Raw genomic sequence first — 23,658 nt, 5'->3', positions numbered from 1 at the left:
GTTCCTGTGACTACAGTTGCACATATTATTCAGGAAATTTAAGATCCATGGAACTGTAGCCAACCTCCCTGGACGTGGCCGCAGGAGTAAAATTGATGACAAATCAAAGAGACGGATAATACGAATGGTAACAAAAGAGCCCAGGATAACTTCTAAAGTGATTAAAGGTGAATTTCAAGCTCAAGGAACATCAGTGTCAGATCGCACCATCTGTCGTTGTTTGATCCAAAGTGGACTTCATGGGAGATGACCAAGGAGAACACCATTGTTGAAAAAAAATCATAAAAAAGCCAGACTGGAATTTGCCAAACTACATGTTGACAAGCCACAAAGCTTCTGGGAGAGTGTCCTATGAACAGATGAGACAAAAATGGAAGTTTTTGGCAAGGCACATCAGCTTTATGTTCACAGATGGAAAAATTAAGCATATCAAGAAAAGAACACTGTCCCTACTGTGAAACATGGAGGAGGCTCTGTTATGTTCTGGGGCTGCTTTTCTGCATCTGGCACAGAGTGTATTGAATCTGTGCAGGGTACAATGAAATCTCAAGACTATCAAGGGATTCTAGAGAGAAATGTGCTGCCCAGTGTCAGAAAGCTTGGTCTCAGTCGCAGGTCATGGGTCTTGCAACAGGATAATGACCCAAAACACACAGCTAAAAACACCCAAGAATGGCTAAGAGGAAAACAATGGACTATTCTGAAGTAGCCTTCTATGAGCCCTGACCTAAATCCTATTGAGCATTTTTGGAAAGAGCTGAAACATGCCGTCTGGAAAAGGCAACCTTCAAACACGAGACAACTGGAGCAGTTTGCTCATGAGGAGTGGGCCAAAATACCTGTCGAGAGGTGCAGAAGTCTCATTGACAGTTACAGGAATCGTTTGATTGCAGTGATTGCCTCAAAAGGTTGTTCAACAATATATTAAGTTAAGAGTACCATCATTTCTGTCCAGGCCTATTTCATGAGTTTAATTTTTTAAAACATTCTGTGGAAGTAGGGGTGAAAAGCGACTTTCATTTGTTCATTTTCATAGATTGTTAATTTATTATTACTTTTGTCAGATTCAAGTTATTTCTGTGACCATTGTGGGTTTTTCTTTCATTAAACGAGGGGTACCAACAATTTTGACCATGTGGGTACATCCCTGGCGAGGAGTTGGCTGCATATAAAGCATGTGATTAGTCAGAATGAAGCACATGGGAGTTGTGTAATCATGCTTAGGATATTCATGTGGCACTTAATGTGAGATTGACTGACTCACAGGTGATCCACAGCAAAGTTATCTGAAACTTCTGACATCATCCAATGTAAGACAGGAAGTACGTATTGAATTAAGCTTTTAATATTGTTCTGAACAATAGAATTTACATCACATATGTCCATACTACACAGCTGGGTCATTTAAAAGGAAAAAACAAAGAAAAACTGTAACCCGACTTTTCCAATATCTTTATAATGCTGACATATAGTGCTCAAAAATAGTTCCATCACTGACAAATAATAAGGGTATGTGCTCTCAATGTTTTTTTCTAGGTGGGTGAACCTGCCGAGTTTTCCAAGAGGAAGATACTTCTGGAAATGATGGCATTAATTTTCCAGAAGTATTTTTTAGCATTTCTTTGTCATTTGCACTTTTTATGACAGTTTTTTAAGAGTTTTTCCATAGTTTTTTGGCCATCTTTCTACTGACTCATTACGAACATTTTTTACTCCATTCAACAGTGAAGAAACTACTAGTGTTTTTTCAAGCAAAAAAGGCAGAACGCGCAAAAATATGCCCTGGAGTGTTTTGAGGCTTCCAACTGACATGTATTGTAAAGTATAGAGCGCCTATTAGAGGCGGAAACTCAGACGTAGTAGACTGCGTCTGGGTGTCCGCGTTCAGTAGGAGTTTACTCATTTTACTGAACATCAGAGTGCACGTTGACTCTGTCGGCAACATTATAGTCTATGGCCCCATCAGCGTATACGCTGAATCCCATTTTGCGGTGGGTCCAGACGTAAGCCCCAAAGGGACCAACGAACGTGGGCAAAAATGCTGTGTGAAAGGGCCCCAAGTCCTTTTCAGAATTTCTTTGCTTCATGGTTATGTGGAAATAAAAGGTGAACTGATTGCTTTCAAGTGTTTTATATACAAAGCCCATTCTAAATTATTTCCTAGTCACATTGACATTTGGATTACGCCACTAATACACATAATATTCTAATTCATAATGGCCGGTTATAAGACTCATTCAACAAGAATTTGCTGCCAGTCACTGTCACTTTAGAGAATGTCTAATGCATTATATAAGTAGAATTTCCCGTTATGTATTGTTTACATGTGTGTTATGAGTTTCTGATATTTTTGATGGCTACAGCGTTTTTTTACGCCATTATTGTAATCCTGATGGATCCTACAAAAAGCTAGTGGGCTTGTAAAGTGCTTGTAAAGACAAGCAACTTTCCAATTTACAGTATCTCTTACTACAATTTTTTACCATGCCACTGCTCTGGGCAGTTTACTGTTTTTATTGTTTACACTTGTTGCCTAGGATACCAGCCACTACTGTAGTCTACCAGAGGTGGCTTATCATTAACAGTTCTTACAAGCTTATTTCTATTGAGCTTGAAAGTTCAGCACTTAATCTTACCGGGATCGCTCAAGCACAATGTTACCTCCAGATTCCAGCCAGCATCAGTGCTACCATACATCTCCGATGCTGCCGAGGCAAGGCTGCCTTATATAGCAGCATCAGCGAGCGCGCAGCTCATGCACATGACACAACAATGCTGCTAATCCGAACTGTCAAGCAGGAGTGCCCATCCCCAGCAAGCAGGAAGTCGGGAGGCTTAGGAGCGGTGTGCTTCGGAGTATAAATTATGGGATTAACCCTTCAATGCGACTGATCTGCCTAAAAAGTATTTAAAAGGCCGAGGTTGCTATGCTATGTCCCTATAAACCAATCAGAAGTCTGCTGGTTTCTGTGCTGACAGCAGAAAGAGTAGGAAAAGCCCAGGAAAAGCAGAAGGGACATTATCTTATTCTCTCAGCCAGTGATACGAGCTCGATTTTTTTACAAATAAAAGTTACATTATACATAGTCATTTGCAAAGAAAATCAATAGCGTAAATAGTGTAAGGTCATGATTCACACGTTAGTGTGAAGTCATAAATTATCACTTTTATGTTTATGAGATTATAGGAAAAGATAAAAATGAAATAATATGTTACAGGCGCAATTGTCAAAAATTGTTCGATATTTTTAAACGTGATACAGATTTCAGTGTGACTTTAGATGCTGTATGAGCCCACTAGGTGTCGCCATATTGTAAGACAGTATATACAGCTATCAATACATAACTACTTACATTTCATTTTTATTCAGCAGCAATAACAAGTTATGATGTTTTGTTCCATTTTTTTAGGGCACCCATGAACACATGAGCATTTTCCTAGAGGCATCGGTTCACTCGTGCTGCACGCGAACAGATATGTAAGTAACAGTGAACAGTAGAATATGCTTAAACAGGACCTGTCACCAGATCTAAAGTGGCCCCATTTTATTTTATTATTCCTACTGCTTCCCTGAGTATGCCAGTTTTTGTTTTCTTCACCCCTTCACGACAGTACCAATTTCCGTTTTTGCATTTTTGTTTTTTTTTCTCCCCGTCTTCCCAGAGCCATAACTTTTTTTTATTTTTCTGTCCACATAGAGATATGAGTGGTGCCAAATAGGTCCAGTTTTTTATTATTTTAGTGGTGAAAACAAAATCAGAAGTTTTAAAAAAAAATTTTTTGGATTGTGTCGCCATTTCCAGAGACCAGTAATATTTTCATTTTTCAGCTGATGGAGCTGTGTGATGGTCTATTTTTTAAGAATGAGAAAACATTTTGGGATAGATGTGACATTTTGATCTCTTGTATTGCAGTGACCAAAAAACGTAATTTTGCAATTCTTGAATTTCTCATTTACAGTGTTTACTGATCGGAATAATTATTTTTATATTTTGATAGATCAGACTTTTATGAATGTGGCGATACTACATGTTTTTTTTTTTAAATTTTGTATTATGTTTATTTTTAATCTGGGAAAGGGGTTGATTTGAATGTTTATGTCTTTGATTTTTTTCATTTTTTTTTTAATTATTTTTTTTAACTGTTCACTGATCTTAATAGTCCCCTTATGGGACATGAAGCTGCGATCATCTGATCACTTGTGCTATATACAGCAATGCCATTGTATTGTTGTATATAGCAAAAATCACGGTCTTCTTTGAAGCTCAGCCACAGGTAGGGTTTCAAGTTAGCTCCGTAATGTCAAGCACAGAGATCTTCAACAGCCCCCCTGCTGCTGAAGATCGGCAACCCGCAATCCATCGGCGACCCGCGATCATGCCATGGGTGCACTGATGTGGGCTTAGAATGATGCGCCCCCCTGCCAGCGTGTTGCTAATGCCGTTGTCAAAGTTTTACAGCAGAATTTAACAGGTTAACAATAATCGCAGCATATCGCGCCACCTGCGATAGTTAGATGCAGGTCCTGGCTGTAATGCACAGCCATCACCTGTGTGAGCCCACTCCATACACCCACCATACATGTATAGCGGATGTCATGAAGGGGTTAAATCCACTATACAGCTTATTTTTAGTGGTAATTTTTATGGTCTTTACCAAGGGTGAGTGTCTCTCAGGATTCTCTGGGGGGTGTTTTTAGGCAACTCTGCTGTGAGTCCCTTGGTTAAAAACTATAAAAATTACCATTAAATAAAAAGGCCCTTAACTCTGGAACCATGTAGCAGATTTAAAAAAACAAAACAAAACCTGATTATTCAGGGGAGCAGTGGGAATAAAATATATTCAAAAACTGTCTACTTTTGACCTAATCACAGGTCCTCTTTTATGTGACCCATGTTGGAATGCACTATAAAAAATAAAAAATAGCACATGCTCACCCATAGATCCCACCCATCTCCTGCGTCCCTTTAGCCAGTGTCCTCTCTCTTTCAGCCAAGTCGGAACATGGCCGCAACAATGACCAATTTGTTACCGCTGTGAACACTTTATTATAAGAAAGTGATGGAAATCCTCATTAAAGGGGTTGTCCACTACTAGGATAACCCCTTGTCATCCCCTACGCTTGGCTCTGATAAAGTAAAAAAGCTTATACTCACCTCCCATGTCGGCGCCGTTCCTGCGGTGTCAGCACTCGCTCTTTCCGAGGCTCCCGTGCGGTTGTTGTGACACGTGACACCGGCTCCCAATCAGCGCCGGCATCACTGTATCCCCCTTCGTATGAACTGAACATGAAGAGGAAGTGATAGTAGCCGCAGCCCGGACTTCCTCTTCATGTTCGATTCGACACTGAGGGAACGGCGCCGACATGGGAGGTGAATATAAGGTTTTTTATTTTTAGGGGCTAAGCGTGGGGTATGAGAAAGGGTTGTTCTAGTAGTGGACAACCCCTTTAATTATTATTACTTGTATGTTTTTGATAAAATACATTACTATGTAACTACATGTCCTTTCTTCCTTTTTTACAATTCGGTGCGCCGGTGCTATCATCCTAATTCCAGTTTATGAAAAAAAAATATTTATACATATCTGAGCAGCATAGAAGGAATAATTTCAGATGTAAGGCCGGCACCAGATACAGTACCACAGTGGAAAACTCAGTTTGACAGGAATCAGTATTTGGTCAAAGCCTCTATCTTGTTTCTGAAGCCGCGACTTGCCATACATAGTGGCCACTATAGTTACTGAATGTCCATGTAGGCTCGGTAAGGCTTATGGAACCTTAGCTGGAGATTCTGTGATGTGTGATAGCTATTTTTTTCTGTCTGCAGCTTTTTTGGCAGTCAAAAAAGGGAAATCTTGGCAGACGCTGATTGTCCCCATTATAATGTAATCGATTCTCATTGGGAAGACTGGTGTCCATCATGTTACAATTCCAGCATGTAGCTTCTGTTGTAAACAGATGTCACCATGCAGATGACAACATGTCTACCAGAGTGGGAATCTTGATACTTATTGGCTCTTTATTTCAGCTAATAGAGGGGGATTCTGAGCAGTGGACCCCTCTCTTTGATGTAGTCCAGTGTAATGATGTCAGGTAGGGCCTGCAACATGACGCCGACGTGACGTCATTATGCTGCTCTAATAGGCCCCCTGCTGTAGAGGACAGTAAGAGGACAGAGCCACTTAGTGTTGGAAATGGGTTGTTTTTTTCTAAAATAATACAGCACTGTGGAGGCACAATAGGGGCCACATAGGAGACGGTAATAATGCACAGAGGCCAGAATTGTTGCATATTATGACAATATGGGGCCACATAGGGAGCATAACTTATGGGAGCCAGAATTAGGGGACATTATCACTATATTAGGTCCACATGGGGGACATTACTATATGGGGGCCACAAGGGGCACATCATTAATGTTTGGGGTCCACATAGAGGTACATTATTAATGTATGGAGGCCATGTAGGAAAACATTATTTCTGTATGGGGGCCACATGGGGATGTTGTTAATGTATGGGCCACATAGGGGAACATTATTAAAGTATGTATGGGCCACGTAGGGAAATATCACTACTATATACTATATCGGGGCCACAAAGTGGAATGTTATATCTGTATGGGGGAATAATAGGTGGACAATGCTACTGTGTGGGTGCCATGCAAGGTTGTCTGTTGATCAGAAATTCCTGGACAGTCAGTAAAAATAGGGCAATTTTTCCCCCGCCACCCATAAAAAAAAATTTGTCGTGTCTGTGAAGTTTTAGAAGCTGGAGAAACTGATTATTATGACTGTAATTACCATCTTTTTTACAGTTAACAGTGAATGCAGTTAATGTCTTCATATCAGAATTACGGATTTTAGACATACATCACTTCAAATCATAATGATTTATTATGGTTTTCTAATGTGTTAGTAAAACATATTTACTGTCCGTGATTTTTTGAGAAGTTGTCTAGAATAAATAAAAATCAAGTTGACAACCCTGGTGCCTTGGTAGGAGCTGTTCTACTGCATTTAAGCACAAAGTGGACAAAAGCTATAGTATGGGGGATACTGTTACTGTGGGACAAAAGGGAGGTACTGTTACTGTAGAAGTGGGGGAAAATGTGGGACGGCTGGCCATACACATTACATGTTTATCAGCCGAACAATGCTTCGACGGATCGTTCAGCCAACAGCTCTCTCAGCTGACGCTCCCATACACAGGCGTGCCTGTTCAAACAAGCGCTCCTGGGTTCTCTGTGAGAAAGCCACTGACTCACAGACACATCTGCTGGTGGCTTATCTCAGGGAGAACAATGCGATCAGCACTCCGAAATTGGACATGATGAGCGATCGACATCTCTCCCGACTAGCAGTCGACCGGCGCTGCCATACACATTAAACATTCGTCCGAACCTGTTGATATGGGTGGTTCAAATCCCACCAAGGACAACATCTGCAGGGAGTTTGTACAGTGGCATGTAAAAGTTTGGTCATCCCTGGTCAAAATTACTGTTTTTGTGAACAGCAAGTTGAAGATGAAATGATCTCTAAAAGGACTAAAGTTAAAGATTAGATGTATTTTAGGTAAAAAAAATATATATATTTTCATCTTTTACATTTTAAAAATTAAAAAAAGGAAAATGGTCCAAAAAATTTTTTTTGGCCTAAAATACAAAGGAAATGTGTCATCTTTAACTTTAGGCCTTTAAGAGATCGCTTCATCTTCAACTTGCTTAACTGTTCACAATAACAGTAATTTTGACCAGGGGTGCCCAAACTTTCACATGCCCGTGTTTGTGTGTGTTTCCTCCAGGTTTTCCCGCTTCCTCGCACACTCCAAAGACATCGGGAAATTAGATTATGAGTCCCAATGGGGACAGTGATGATGATGCTGTGGAATTAATGGCGCTATATAAGAGAGTAAAATGAATATCTGACTCAAGTCCAGACATTTTTTTTTAAACTGTCTTAAATGGATAATTCATTTAATGTAAATTTTTCTATAGTGCCAAACTGTTTTAACTGGCAAAAATGAAGAACAAAAAAAGCGATTTACCTGAGGAAATGTGCATTTTTTCTTAATGGTATGTGAACTTGCATGTTTCATAATCATAATCACTATATTGTAAAATCTGGTAAAAATTCCAAACGACTTTAAATCTAGTACCTGTGGTTCCCCTACCATTACTCACCATGAAACCAAGGCGCTATGCAGATTCCAGATCTGTTCCATCCAGCCCGCATCGGAAGCTGCTCTTCTTTATACCATTTAATGATGTTCTCACGAGTGCAGCTGGAGTTTAACCTTTTAATGCCCTGTCTCCTGTCCGATCTGAATGATATTAAAGGAGACGTCATTATTATACATGGGAGTAACAGTCTGTTTCATCTGCATAAAATAAGGACTTGTTCTCTATCTTACAGAATGATCTTCAGGATGACCACACCATCGTCATTTCCTCACTATTTTCTTACTGTAGTATGCAATGACTACGTATACTACTATTTCAAATGATATAAATCCACTTTTAAATTCTGGAGGTATAAAAACTGATGTTGGGATTAGGTCAGTGATTGGCACAGAGATGTAACTCCAGACATATGAACAAAAAACAACAACAAAGTAGATCTCTTTAGCTAAGCTATAAAAATTGTCAAATAATCAAATTATTATTATTCATGTATAGAAGATACTTAAAGGGAATCTGTCCATGTTTTTGATAATCTGAGAACAGCAAAGTATAGGGGCAAAGACCCTGATTCCAGCAATGTATCACTTACTGGTCTGTTTCAAGTAGTTTTTGCTTATAGTAGTTTTTAACCTGCTATCACGTGGTCCTCCATATTCATGAGCGCTGTATAACCACGCCCCCACCACCGATCGGACGTTTTCTGCCTATACACAGTGTACACGGAAATCTGCCAATCAGTGGTGTGGGCGGTATTATATAGAGCTCAGCATTCATTTGCAGCAGATAAAACTGTTTTTAATCCAAACTCAGCACCCAGAAAAGTAAGTGATACATTACTAGAATCAGGGACTCTACCCCTACATTACGCTGCTCTCAGATTAGGTGGCAGATTCTCCTTAAGGCTGTATGACTGAAGAACATCTATATTCATAAGACATTAACAGTATAATAAGAGGTAGTATGTGTAAATATTTGTACCGATTTATTCCAGCGTTGCTATGTACTTTTGAAGTTGATGTTGGCTTCGGTGGTAGAGGGGGTCGTTTTACCTCTCCACCAAAATTTTTGGCTCTTTCTGCCACAGCACCTCTTTCAATGGCCTGCATTGACAATCTCTTATAATCGTCTCGAGCTTGCTTTGCCATAGATCGTCGCCTTTCATCAGCTGCCTTAGACTTTTTCACTAAAAAGAACCAACAAAGCAATGGCATTCACTACATTTTCACATTGCCACCCACCAGATATACATTAAAAATCAAAATGTTTTCTGAGCAAGAATGGATTTTATTTTACACTGTCTGTTGTTGGATTACATGAACTATGTGTGTAATTGAAAAACATTGCAAAAGATATCTCATGACTCACAAGGAAGATAATGTGATTGGAGCACTGAGGACATACACTTCCTCATTTCACACATCATATTCTCATTAATAGAATACTTGTGACAGCAGACATCTTAGGATTTCGTTCCTAGTTTCTGATATTATTAGATATTATACAGTGGTGGCCAAAAGTATTGGCACCCCTGCAATTCTGTCAGATAATACTCAGTTTCTTCCTGAAAATGATTGCAATCACAAATTCTTTGGTATTATTATCTTCATTTCATTTGTCTTCAATGAAAAAACACAAAAAGAATTGTCCTAAAGCCAAATTGGATATAATTCCACACCAAACCTAAAAAAGGGGGTGGACAAAAGTATTGGCACTGTTTGAAAAATCATGTGATGCTTCTCTAATTCGTGTAATTAACAACACCTGTAACTTACCTGTGGCACCTAACAGGTGTTGGCAATAACTAAATCACACTTGCAGCCAGTTAACATGGATTAAAGTTGACTCAACCTCTGTCCTTTGTCCTTGTGTGTACCACATTGAGCATGGAGAAAAGAAAGAAGACCAAAGAACTGTCTGAGGACTTGAGAAACCAAATTGTGAGGAAGCATGAGCAATCTCAAGGCTACAAGTCCATCTCCAAAGACCTGAATGTTCCTGTGTCTTCCGTGCGCAGTGTCATCAAGAAGTTTAAAGCCCATGGCACTGTGGATAACCTCCCTAGATGTGGATGGAAAAGAAAAATTGACGAGAGATTTCAACGCAAGATTGTGCGGATGGTGGATAAAGAACCTCGACTAACATCCAAACAAGTTCAAGCTGCCCGGCAGTCCGAGGGTACAACAGTGTCAACCCGTACTATCCGTCGGCGTCTGAATGAAAAGGGACTGTATGGTAGGATACCCAGGAAGACCCCACTTCTTACCCCGAGACATAAAAAAGACAGGCTGTAGTTTGCCAAAACTTACCTGAGAAAGCCTAAAACGTTTTGGAAGAATGTTCTCTGGTCAGATGAGACAAAAGTCGAGCTTTTGGGAAAAAGCATCAACATAGAGTGTACAGGAAAAAAAAAGAGGCATTCAAAGAAAAGAACACGGTCCCTACAGTCAAACATGGCGGAGGTTCCCTGATGTTTTGGGGTTGCTTTGCAGCCTCTGGCACTGGACTGCTTGACCGTGTGCATGGCATTATGAAGTCTGAAGACTACCAACAAATTTTGCAGCATAATGTAGGGCCCAGTGTGAGAAAGCTGGGTCTCCCTCAGAGGTCATGGGTCTTCCAGCAGGACAATGACCCAAAACACCCTTCCAAAAGCACTATAAAATGGTTTGAGAGAAAGCACTGGAGACTTCTAAGGTGGCCAGCAATGAGTCCAGACCTGAATCCCAGAGAACACCGGTGGAGAGATCTCAAAATGGCAGTTTGGAGAAGTCACCCTTCAAATATCAGGGACCTGGAGCAGTTTGCCAAAGAAGAATGGTCTACAATTCCAGCAGAGCATTGTAAGAAACTCATTGATGGTTACCGGAAGTGGTTCACAGTTATTTTGGCTAAAGGCTGTGCAACCAAGTATTAGGCTGAGGGTGCCAATACTTTTGTCTGGCCCATTTTTGGAGTTTTGTGTGAAATGATCAATGATTTGATTTTTGCTTCATTCTCTTTTGTGTTTTTTCCTTGCAAGCAAATTAAATGAAGATAACAATACCAAAGAATTTGTGATTGCTATCATTTTCAGGAAGAAACTGAGTATTATCTGACAGAATTGCAGGGGTGCCAATACTTTTGGCCACTACTGTATGGGGAAAATACAGGAAAACTGAGCTGCTAAGTGGAATTTGTGAATCAATTCTTGACATAGCACAAACCCATGGTTAATATTACCAACACCCATGCCAGGGATTGAACATACAATTTGTGCCACCTGTGCAACAGCAAAGGCGCCCAATAGGTAAGGGGGGCACTTACACCTCCAGAACTAGTGGACTTGTGCATTTTGATGAGCTACTGGACTGTAACGGGCCCATATATTTTTGCACAGGAACCCTCTTTAGACTATCTCCGCTCCTGACCCATGCATATGGCAACTAGCAATACTACAATCAGCCATGTTAGATAGAGGGATTACATGGATACAGAGATTATGCTGGCATTACTACAATGTATGTACATATCGTTCTAAGTATTTCAGGAAATAACACAAAGCAAATTCACCAAATTTATAGCATGTCATTCATCATACTGTCATATGTACCTCCTGAACATATTAGACTGCTAAGCATCTGGGTAGTTTGACAAATGAATGATGAGATGTTGCCTTTGCCTGTACATACCTAACTAATTATATTGTGTCAACTATTGCTCAAAAAGGGGACTCACTCCTACAAAGGGGTCCACCTGGGGATTCACCTGTTCCCCAGAGTACCAGTTCGAGCCTGAAAATAACTGTGTAATTTCTACAAGTGTTTCCAACACAGAATCTTTCTTTCAATCTATTGTTGTTATTGCTTTATTAATTTTTGATTGGCATAAATTCAATAAGAACTATTTAAAATCATAGCATTCCAGTTAGATGGCCATTCAGAAGTGACAAAAGAGAAATGTGATCACTGCAAGGCCTAATGGCTGTATAAATTTCATTCCGCAAGGTGCTGCACAGTACAGGAAAATATGGCACTAGGTATGCTCCCATTGAAATGTAGAGCAGCTTATGTACAAGAGACTGAAGACTTTTTGAGTAACTTTAACCTCAATAAGTATCAGATTTAGCCACACGGCAGCCCTCAAAGTTGCTAAAGGGAATCTGTCAGCAGGTTTTTGCTATCTCATCTGAGAGAAGAATGATGTAGGCAAAGAGAAGCTGAATCCAACAATGTATCACTTAGATTACTGGGTGCAGCCGTGTTTACACAATAAGAGCTTTTAGATTTTGCAATGCAGCAGAGCTGAGGAAGCTAACCCCGCCCACACCAGGCACTGTATGTACAATGTCTATAGACAGTAAGATGCCTATCACAGAAGGGGACATGTTGGACTAGCATACACACCCTGCTGTGTCCCAGCAATGATAAGCTCCTGGTGTTAAAACAGTCATAGCAAGCAAACAAAACCACAAAATTTGATAAGAGAGACATTGCTGAAAACTGTGTTTTAACCCCTAAAGCATGCTGTCTTCAGCTTCCATAGCAAAAACCTGCTGACAGATTCCCTAATTAAATATCATAGGCAGATTACTTTTGCTCCTCCTAATCAGCACTCAGACAGTCAAACTATCTGGTGCTGGTATATCTACTAGGTCAATCTTATACATTTCCAACATTAAATTAATCCACCTTAAAAAGCATGGACTTATTAACTGATCTTTAACAATGATCCAGGAGGTATATATATATTTTTTACTTACATAGGCTTATCAATAGTGGGTTGTTCCATTTTGGACAACCCCTTTAATCTGCTATTTTTTAACTTTAGCAAATGCAACAGGAGAATCACTTTTTACCATCATAGAGATACATCTCAAATGTACTTCAAAAACCTATCACTCTTACACAGCTTCTTCGGAAGACCTTATTCATATTGAGATACTGTACTGAATGCATGAATGCTCTTATTTTCTCTACAGTGCAGAAGAAAGAAAAAAAAATCATACAGGTTTCTTGCCATTCAGAGTCTTCCTTTTCCAGTTTTTGCTTGACTTCTTGAGCTTCCTTCCAGTTCATGTAAATTTCTTGTGTCCTTTCTTCTAATTTTTGACTTTCATTTTCTTGAGGCTTCAATACAATAGGTGTTTTCTGAAATTAGGGAATAAATAAGAGAAATATCAGACTCCATAAAAGAATATGTACATAATTATAATTGGAGTATGCAATGATGTTCCAATGATTTTTGACAATGAAAGTATACTCATGGTACTCCTTTTTAAATATGACAGTAGATTAATTATGATATTTCTGGGGAAAAATATGTTATCATTGTAGTTTCATCTATTCCAGTAAATAATACAGATAAAATATATAAGAGACGTAGGAAGATCTCTGGTAAGATGCTGTCATTATACAGTATATTGAATTTTGAGTTAAGATGGAGAATGAAAACTACAAATGAAATGTATGAAAATAAAAAGAATTAAAATACACAACCTAACATTTAATCAACTTTCACACACATGTACGTATATAGTGTGCACAGAGAGTAATGTGGTCACGTAGCTTTGCATCTCTTTAATTCAAATTCATCAGGGCAAATTCATAAAACTCATGCACGAGAGGATGTGCGGTATATGATCGAAGTCATACATGAGTTTTTCCTGTTTTTCGGCACAAGCTACTCAGACACAGTTAGGTCTTCTTCCAGACTTAGGACTTATCCATACTTTCATATTTTGTTCAGTATTTTTCATCAGAATGTGTTACCCAAAACCAAGAGTGGCTCCAAAATACAGAAAAAAACATCAAGGAAAGATTTGTGTTTTGGCCTCGAGTCACTAAGGGTATGCTCATATTGCGTTTTGGCCACACGTCAGAGGCTCTGCGGGGGCTTCTATCTGAATCCCCTAAAATGAGATTCAGGCACAACTCCTGATGGGACAAATGACTTTAATGAGGCAGATGGAGTCACTTTGTTCTCTGTGTAACCTCATTTTCATCAGTGTCCGTCTTCTTGATGTGGGCACAAAAGTGTGGCCAACTGTGCTTTTTAGACTGCTTCAAGAAGATGGACACTGGCAAAAAAGGAGGCCAGACATAGCACAAAGTGACTCCTTCTGCCTTACTAAAGTCAAGAGCCTCGATGGGAGTTCCACCTGCATTCAGTTTTTCTGGGCTTCAGACAGAATCGCTGACAGAGCCACGATGTGTGGCAAAAACACAATATGATCACAGCCTAATAGTTTTGATTTGTAAATACTTATGCAATGTACCAATCAAATTGCGAACAGGTGTTGGAAGCCTAACTTTGATGATCTGTTTCCTAACCCTCTTTGATCTATGTTTCCTAACTCTAACAGCCAGTGCCTGTTTCTCCCATGCAGCACTTGCTGAACATGTCTGCTGTATGGGGAGATGTAGCTACAATTGCTCTCCCGTTGGGGTACGCAGGTTTTTGATGACATCACAGCAACATAGCAGGAGGAACCTACGCTTATTTTTTTTCTTCGAACCTTTTTTTCACAGTTTACCCCATTTTTCTATCAGACAATTCAAATGTACAATTAGCTTTTTTCACATGATCTGTTACCTAAACATTGTGGCCTTAAATTTCCCTCAATGACCTTCAGTGTGTTCCTGACGCTGTATGACAGTTTCCCGAAATAAGTATTGACTGCATATTTTCAGCGGCAAATAAATATAGATTAACACTTATTCTTGCTAGAAAGAAAACTGTTTCCTTGATTGAAATCAGGTTTAAACACAATTCCAGTAACAATACCGCTGTTATTACAGTACCATATGAATAACATGAAGACGTTAGAAAATACAATATAATTTATACTGTATATGTGACATGCGGAAGTAGTGCTGCTGCAGAGTGTGACATGCAGAAGTAGTGCTGTTGCAGAGTGTGACTTGCAGAAGTAGTGCTGTTGCTTAAAAGAATTCAGCAACTATTAGAAGTAACACAAGCACATGAGACAGGAAGTATTGTGCTCCAGCAGCATCCAGCAACTAGAGGGGTTAACACAGTCACAAGAGAAGGGGAGTGTTTTAGCAGAGCCCCAGGGGGATTGTGAGGCAGTTGTTTACTGTCTGGCCCAGCAGAAGAGAAAGGTGGCTTTTGATCTGTATCTCACAGAAGGCAAGGGAAGAGAATTCAGGTCAGGAGGGAAGCTAAACAAAGATAAGTTAAACTCCCTGAGCTAACAGTGGTGAGTTTATGAAGACTCTTGTCAGATGTGTCTGGTCAGCAACTGAATCTATCGTGTGCCTGAGAGAAGCTGCAGCCTATGATCGCCCTGAGTAACGGTTCCCCCAGGATTCCAACGAAATCATGTAACCGGTCTCGCCCCTATCTGAACTTAGGCGGCGTGTGTGTAACATATATAAACATAAGGGTGATCACATAATAACCAAGCAGGGATTTAGAAAAATTCAGACAGGTATGAATGGCTGCCATAGGGGGGTCGCTATTTTACGTCTTCATAAAATTTCCCCATTCCTGTGATATACCTTGCTATGTACAGTTTAATAGAGACTTGTAAGTCTCAGATGTTTGTGCAGTATGTATACATGCACGCTTTGTGTGAATGTTTGTGCCCGTCATACTTTGACCAGTTTTTACAAGAGACCAAAACCAGAAGAGCCAAAAAATATTAAGGAAGTCTCAAAGACATTATTGAAATTTCTTTTCAAGAATTAGACTGAAAGCCTCCAACGTATGCCACTGTATGTACATTGCAAAAATGTATCACACGCAAACAGCGCTTTTCTATACACTATAAAAAGGTATGCTGATGTACATTAGCCTAGTATATGCCAAAAGAACACTTTTGTTATATGCTGAGTGGAGGAATAGGAATTCATTTATCATGTGCACTGGCAGCTTTCCTCCACAAATATTTTTAATGCTGGGGAACCTAACGAGATCAAAGTTTTGTGTGCCTTATACACTGTAAATTGGCCAAGCTCAAACATAAAAATATATAGTAGTCCGGTACTTGGGGATTAAAATCTCTTGTAACTTCATTCACACTTCATATTGGCAATCATGACAGCATGTGCAAAAGGTCAACGCGTTTCGGGATTAGAGAAGCTCTTGTTCACAGCCGACACAGATGTCGCGGTTTGCACATACGGTCATGATTACCAATGTGAAGTTTTTATGAAGATGCGAATAAAGTTGCGAGAGATTTTAATCCACAAGTGCTGCAGTAATATATATTTTTTGGGGATTATCATTTTTTGTGAACAAATAAGGTCCGGTGCGCTAGGCAATATTGTCTAGGACCCTATTACAACTAAACTCAAACATTGCATGTTTTCTTATCAGTGATTGACCACCAATGCCATGTTGTGTAGATCGAAGCGTTACAGACGACTAGCAGCCAATGGATCAAAGCCTGGTAGTTTGACAGCTTGGAGGACATAAATACCTACAAGGCTAAAGGCCCCCATACACATTCGGCTAACATCAGCCGAACCCACCGATATTGAAGGGTTTATACTACAGCTTGATGTGTAGAGGACCTCCTGACTGTGTATATTGACAGATGACTTTGCGGGAGATAGGGATCTGGCATGTCAGATTTCAGACTAATGATCCTTTTGCTATTTAAGGATATGTGCACACAACGAGCATTCACAGCATTGTCAGGAGAAACACCACATCTTTTGAGTCTTTTTCCCATTCATTTGAATGGATGCAAAGTGCTGCCAAAACTCTGAAAGAATTGACATTCTGCAGATAAAAGAAAACAAAAAAAACAAACGATTCAATCTACTAGGAGAAAAAAAACCACAGCGTGTGACCAAGCGCTGAGCGATAAGCCACTGCCAGAGATGTCTGATAGCGTCTCACTTACAGAGAATGCAGTCAGAACGGGCACTCGTGTACATGGCATAGTATGGGAAGATAGCTGTCAGTCGAATGATCAGCCGAAACATTGTTTGGCCAACAGCTATCGGGTATGAGGGGCTGTAGGGCACATTTGCAAGCCAATCACTTTCACAAATTGTAAGTGCACATGCCCATTTTTATTTCCAACCTTTTGATTTAAATATTGAGGAATTTTTGTAATTCTGGTCAGATGGACAAGCTGTACACCTACTTAATGGGCTTGTGTTTTATCAATTATTTACCCGAAAAAGTTGATGAGAGTCAATCTCATTTATACCAGTAACAGTTCACTCATGTCAGGAAACTGTTATCCAGATTGTCCAAAATCTAATACAAGGTCTAATGTCACGTATATCTCACAAATACAGTTATAGCTGGTAAACTATCTTCAAGTCATAAAAAAAGGGTGTAATCTCCTTGAGAATTGAATTACATGCTAGTGTTTTTTTTTTATTGAGAGCAGCATGAGGTAGAGACAGAGACCCTGATTCCAGCATTGTGTCACTTACTGGTCTGCTTAGAGTAGTTTTGATAAAATCACTGCTTTATCAGTAGGAGATTATCACCAGAGGACTAGTAAACCTGCTGCCATGTAGTTCTCCGTATTCATAAGCTCTGTATAACCTTCCACCCCACCACTGATTTACAGCTTTCTGCCTATACACAGTGAACAAAGAAAGCAGCCAATTATTTGTGTGCGTTGAGTTATACAGAGCTCAGCACTCAGAGAGCTGATAGATCTGCAGCAGTGAAAACAGTGACATTATCAAAATGATAGCAAGCAGCCCTGTAAGTGATACATCACTGGGATCTCAGATGGGTTAGCAAAAACCTGGTGAAAGATTCCCTATAAATACAATGTATATAGAAATTAAAGTTGTTATTTTGACAAGCCCTTCATTAGGTTTCACAATGAAAATGGTCTTACCTGTAGTGCCCCACATTTTATAGACTGTCTTGTAGAAGATTCTAGTAGTATATCTTGAATAGTTCTTGTTTTTGGTGCTTCTGTGATTGACTAGGAATGTAATCAAATAGACCATTTAAAATTACATATATTACTTACCTTTGTATTAGTCACCACACCCAATAACACATGGAAACACAGTACCCCATAACCAATATATGAGACCGGACAAAGCATCCGAAAAGCCACACCCAGAGTTACACCAATGAACCCGGTTAAAGGCATTGTATCAAGTTTCATAGTTATCCCCTACCCATAAGATTAGAGAATAATTTCCTAATTGAGGGGGGGGGGGGATAAGACTGCTGGGACCCCCACCGATCCTGATAACTGAGGTTCTGAAAAGCCCCAAGTGAATGGAGCAGTGGTCGATCATGCGTACTTCAGCTCCATTAACTCTCCGTTGGAACACTGGAGTTGCGTACAGCTGATATTCAACACTCGCATTAAGAATGAATAATTCAACACTGCGAATAATCGACCATTGCTGCAATGATACGGTGTTCTTCAGAGCCCTGATTTTCAGAATTGGGGTGGGTTCCAGCAATTGGACTCCAGCATTTGGGAAGTTATCCCCTATCTCATGTAGAGGAGATATCTTCTAAACTTGGCCCTATAAATCAATAATGCAGCCTGAATTAATACTTTCCTTAACCTATGAAAGATATGAAATTCACAATTTAAACTAACTTTAATTTTTCATTTTTACCTCATACAAAGAACAATTTCAGGCTGCGAAATGCGATTGTAATTTCATACTATTCGAACTACAGTGTTGTAATATGTGGTATGTGGAAGGTGAGTGTAAGGGCTTATTCACACTTAAGTTTTTGATGCCTGTGCGCTGTACATTTTTTTAGCGAACAAACCATTTCCACAATAATTCAGTTGGTATATTCACATGTCCGTTTTTTTTGGGAGACTGATAATCCACAAAAAAAGGAGACGTCTTATTTTAATCGAATTGGCTGACCGTGAAAAAAGCAGGTAGCACTCGAATGTCATCTGTGTGTCATCTGAATGCTGTCCATTATTTTGCTGAGCGATGTATGGGTAAAGCTTTGACTTTTTTTTTTCCACATGAGAATACCGGATGACACACGAATTGTGAAAACTTATACATGGACCTAAAATTCTTACACATGTTTCTCACACATTGAAAAAAAGGCAATTTTTCACTAAACAATAAAAAAAATACTGAATTTGGTCTAAGGTTAAAGGGGATAACTGTGACTTTGTAAAAAATAAAAAAGTGCCTAAGCACTAACAGGCAGGTAGTTGCTACCTACCTGTCTATTGTACCCATCGCCGTTCTTCACCGGCACAGAGCGGTCACAGAATGCACCTGCCGGCAATTCAGCTGCCTCTGCTGACATCACAGAAACCGGCAGAGGCTTCTTTTCCGCCCTGCTCTATCAACTGGGAGTGACTGCCGACGTCATATTGATTGACAGCCATGTCCCCCAGTTAGGCAGCGGAGATCCGGCTGTCAATCAGAATGACGTCGGCAGTCCTGCTCTGTCAGAGCAGACCGAAAAAGAAGCTGCTCTGTTGATGTGACGTCAGCAGAGGCAGCTGAATCGCCATCAGGAGCTCTTTGCCGGCGAACAACGGCATCAGGCACAACAGTGCTTAAGCACTTTTTTTTTTTACAAAGTCCAAAATATCCTCTTTAATTAGAAATAGATTGATCGCTCATTGTCTGACACATGTCACGTGTTGAGACAGTGTGTATGTGACGAATAGATTCAAACATTATTGTGACATCATAACAATATACTACAAAATGTAATACAAAATGTTGATATATAGTCTAATATGTCATCACCAACACAGAACAAAGATACAAACCTCAGTATATTATACTGTGATGTAATACAAAATGTTAATATATAGTCTAATATGTCATCACTAGTGTTGAGCATTCCGATACTGAAATATCGGGTATCGGCCGATATTCGCGGTATCGGAATTCCGATACTTAATTCCGATACTTTTACAATATCGAATACCGGAATCGGAAGTTCCCATAATGCCTGCGCTCTGCAGTGTCTCTGAAGGATGACAAGCTGGATGGCAGCGCTCAGCCGCGATCCAGCCTGTCATCAGAATGCCATCCCAGCTTGAAAGAATTCTCCTGATTGTTTAAAAGCCGACGGGCTGTAAAAAGTCGCCGGCTTTTAAAGAATCACACAGCCCCATACTGCTTCCCCGCAGCCTCCCACCCCGATCCTGCGCTCCCCTCGCCACCTCCCATCCCGATCGTAAGTTAGGACCGAGTGGGGAGCGCAGCACCAAGGAGCGGGGAGCGAAGGACCCGGGCGGGGAAGCCGGCAGTGAAAAGACTTCACCGCCGGCTTTCCCGTTCTGTGCTGCGCTTTCCCGCCGGTTATTTCAAATGAACAGCTGAGGTATCAGGTGATGCTGATCAGCTGTTCATTTGAAGTAGCCGCGGTGCCCTCAGAGGGTTCATGTGAGTTCATGCTTGACTGCATTGCATGAACTCACATGAACTTTCCCACGGCCGCACAGGTCAGCCTCACCTCCCAGACTATCAGCCCGTCATGATTAGTGTGTGTGCGGGTGTCTGTGCGATGTCTGCGGGTGTGTACGCGATGTCTGTGCGATGTCTGCGGGGGTGTGCGCGGTGTCTGTGCGATGTCTGTGGGGGTGTGCGCGGTGTCTGTGCGATGTCTGCGAGTGTGTGCGTGCAGGCAGACATAGGCCGATGTGACACTACTACTCCCATCGGCCTATGTCTGTCCCCCGTCCACTCGTGCTAGCAGGATCAGCTCGATAGGAGCAGTAGTTCCCATCAGCCTGATCCTGCTATTTAAACTGCCCCATGTGCTATTTTTGCCCCTATACATGTTTTTTTTGGTCCCCAATAAATTTTAAATACATGTCATTGGTGGCCAGTGGTTACCTACAACAAATTAGTTTATACATTACCTGTCCCCGCCGATCGCCACCTAAAATAAAGTAAAAAATAAAAAACTACACCTATACTCACCTAGACACCTAATTCCCCGAAGCCATCGATCTCCTGTAATAAAATATAAAATAATAAACCACAACCTTATCCTTACCCCTCCGTAGTAGTCCACGAGTGTCCCACGAAGATCTCAAGTTTAGAGCAGCCACATAGAATGTGACCGCTCTGAACCGCTGCCGCCGCTAGAATGATGGCGCCGTAAGGCAGCCCCGTCATTGCATAAGCGGGATCGCCGGAGTTCAGGCAGCGCTGCTCTGGTGAGCTCCTTTACGGCCCTGCTGTACCGTGATAAATTCCCACGGTACAGCAGTGCCGTAAAGGAGGACACCGTAGCTGCGCTGACTGAATGCACTCCGGTGACCTCAGTCAGTGGCTCCCGCTGCCGGGAGCGGACGTGTTCCCGGCAGTGTGAGCTTACAGCAGCCATGCACAGCTGTCACCATCTCCAGATGTGACAGCTATGCATGGGAGATCAGCGCAGGAACGTGGACAGGTAACTATTTTTTTTTAGTAAACTAAGAATTAAATAAAATGGTGTGTTTTATTTCAAATAAATTATTTTTTTCTGGGTGTAGTGTGTGTTTTCTTTTTAACACTTTGTAGGTTAGTAATGGGGGTGTCTTATAGACGCCCATCATTACTAACCTGGGCTTCATGGCAGCTGGCGCTGACATGAACCCCACCACTATTACCCCCTGCCACCGCACCAGGGCAGCGTGGAAGAGCGAGGCTAAGCGCCAGAATTGGCGCATCCTATGGATGCGCCATTTCTGGGGCCGCTGACGGCTGGTGTTTCTAGCCTGGGAGGGGGCCAATATTCATGGCACCCTTCCTGGGCTATTAATATCAGCCCCCAGCTGTCTGCCTAGCCTTTGCTAGCTATTAAAATAGGGGGGACCCCACGTCATTTCTTTGGGGGGGTCCCCCATTTTAATAGCTGGTAAAGGCTAGGTATTCAGCTGGGGGCTGATATTAGTAGCCTGGGAAGCTCCGTGGGTATTACCCCCTTCCCAGGCTTCAAACATCTGCCCCAGCCGTCTGCCTAACCTCCGCTAGAGACTAAAATTATGGGGGATCCCACGCCAATTTTTTTTAAAAAAAAAACTTTATTTTAACACTAAATGACACTTGAGGAGTTAATAAAGATGCAGTCCCTAAATTATTATTTATTTTTTAATTAATTTTTCCCAAAAATTTTGACGTGGGCTTTGCCATATTTTTGTATGCCAGCCAGGTACAGCATCCAGGAACGGGCTGCCCCCAACTCCCAGCTGCCTAATTGTACCTGGCCGGACACAACAATATAGGGAAGCCCTTTTTTTATTATTATTTCATGAATTTCATGAAATAAGTAAAAAAAAAAAAAATTACGTGGGGCTTCGCCCTATTTTTGTGTCCAGCCAGGTACAACTAAGCAGCTGGGGGCTGGAATCCACAGCGCAGGGAGGCCCAAGCTTTTTGGGCCCCCCCTGCTGCGAACTGCAGTCCGTAGCCACCCCAGAAATTGGCGCATTCATAGAAGCGCCATCTTCTGGCGCTGTATCTAACTCATCCAGGGCCCTGGTGCGGTGGCTCACTGGGTAATAAAGGGGTTAGGGCCAGCTTTGTGTTATCTGCTGGCCCTAAGCCCGAAATTCATGGGTTCACGCCAATATTAGACATGACTGCCATGAATTTCTAGTAAAGTATTTAAAAAAAACACAACACCCAGAATAAAGTCCTTTAATTGAAATAAACACACAATTCTTTAATGTTCTAAATTAAACCATACTTACCGTCACGCCCATTCCAGCTGAAGCCAACGATCTCCGGCAATAAAAGTAAAATAATAAAGCAACATCATCCTTACCTTTCCATGGTTCCCAGGACAGCTTCAGCTCTGCTACATCGAGATGACAGGCTGGATCGCAGCAGAAAGCTGCCATCCAGCCTGTCATCCCGCAGACACTGAGAAGCGCAGGCATGCTTGCGCTCCTCAGTGTCTGGCTGTGACGGCATCCAGATGAGCCGACAATGAACTCAGCTCACCTCATGCACGTCACTGACAGCATGGGAGAATTCTCCTGCGCATGCGGTGAGCGTGAAAGACTCGGCTCATCTGGATGCCGTCACAGCCTGACACTGAGGAGCGCAAGCATGCCTGCGCTTCTCAGTGTCCGCGGGATGACAGGCTGGATGGCAGCTTTCTGCTGCGATCCAGCCTGTCATCTCGATGTAGCAGAGCTGGAGCTGTCCTGGGAACCATGGAAAGGTAAGGATGATGTTGGTTTTTTATTATTTTTCTTTTATTGCAGAAGATCATTGGCTTCAGCTGGAATGGGCGTGATGGTAAGTATGGTTTAATTTACAACAATAAAGAATTGTGTGTTTATTTCAATTAAAGGACTTTATTCTGGGTGTTGTGTTTTTTTTAAATATTTTACTAGAAAATCATGGCGGTCATGTCTAATATTGGCGTGACCCCATGAATTTCGGGCTTAGGGCCAGCTGATAATGCCAAGCTGGCCCTAACCCCTTTATTACCCAGTGAGCCACCGCACCAGGGCCCTGGATGAGTTGGGTACAGCGCCAGAAGATGGCGCTTCTATGAACGCGCCATTTTCCGGGGTGGCTGCAGACTGCAATTTGCA

The 23,658-nt window shown here is 41.2% G+C and overlaps 1 protein-coding gene across 3 annotated transcripts in view; it reads right to left on the bottom strand.

Moving 5' to 3' along the window:
- SH2D4A (SH2 domain containing 4A) overlaps positions 1 to 23,658 on the bottom strand; it is an 89,702-nt gene that overhangs the window by 6,817 nt on the left and 59,227 nt on the right. For 2 of the 3 annotated variants that reach the window (XM_073636974.1, XM_073636975.1), the window contains 4 exons: positions 17,995 to 18,084; positions 13,165 to 13,306; positions 9,159 to 9,363; positions 8,181 to 8,320 (listed from right to left, as the gene is read on the bottom strand). In XM_073636974.1, coding sequence (XP_073493075.1) covers positions 8,181 to 8,320; positions 9,159 to 9,363; positions 13,165 to 13,306; positions 17,995 to 18,084 — 577 coding nt within the window. The remainder of the gene's footprint in view (positions 1 to 8,180; positions 8,321 to 9,158; positions 9,364 to 13,164; positions 13,307 to 17,994; positions 18,085 to 23,658) is intronic. The other variant, XM_073636976.1, reaches the window with a different exon arrangement.

Source organism: Phyllobates terribilis, unplaced genomic scaffold (assembly GCF_046119375.1).
Source record: "Phyllobates terribilis strain yellow unplaced genomic scaffold, ASM4611937v1 Scaffold_1__5_contigs__length_1240528914, whole genome shotgun sequence".
In the NCBI taxonomy this organism is placed as follows: domain Eukaryota; kingdom Metazoa; phylum Chordata; class Amphibia; order Anura; family Dendrobatidae; genus Phyllobates; species Phyllobates terribilis.
The sequence above is the reverse complement of the archived record's forward strand: the minus strand, read 5'-3'. Positions and strand labels throughout refer to the sequence as shown.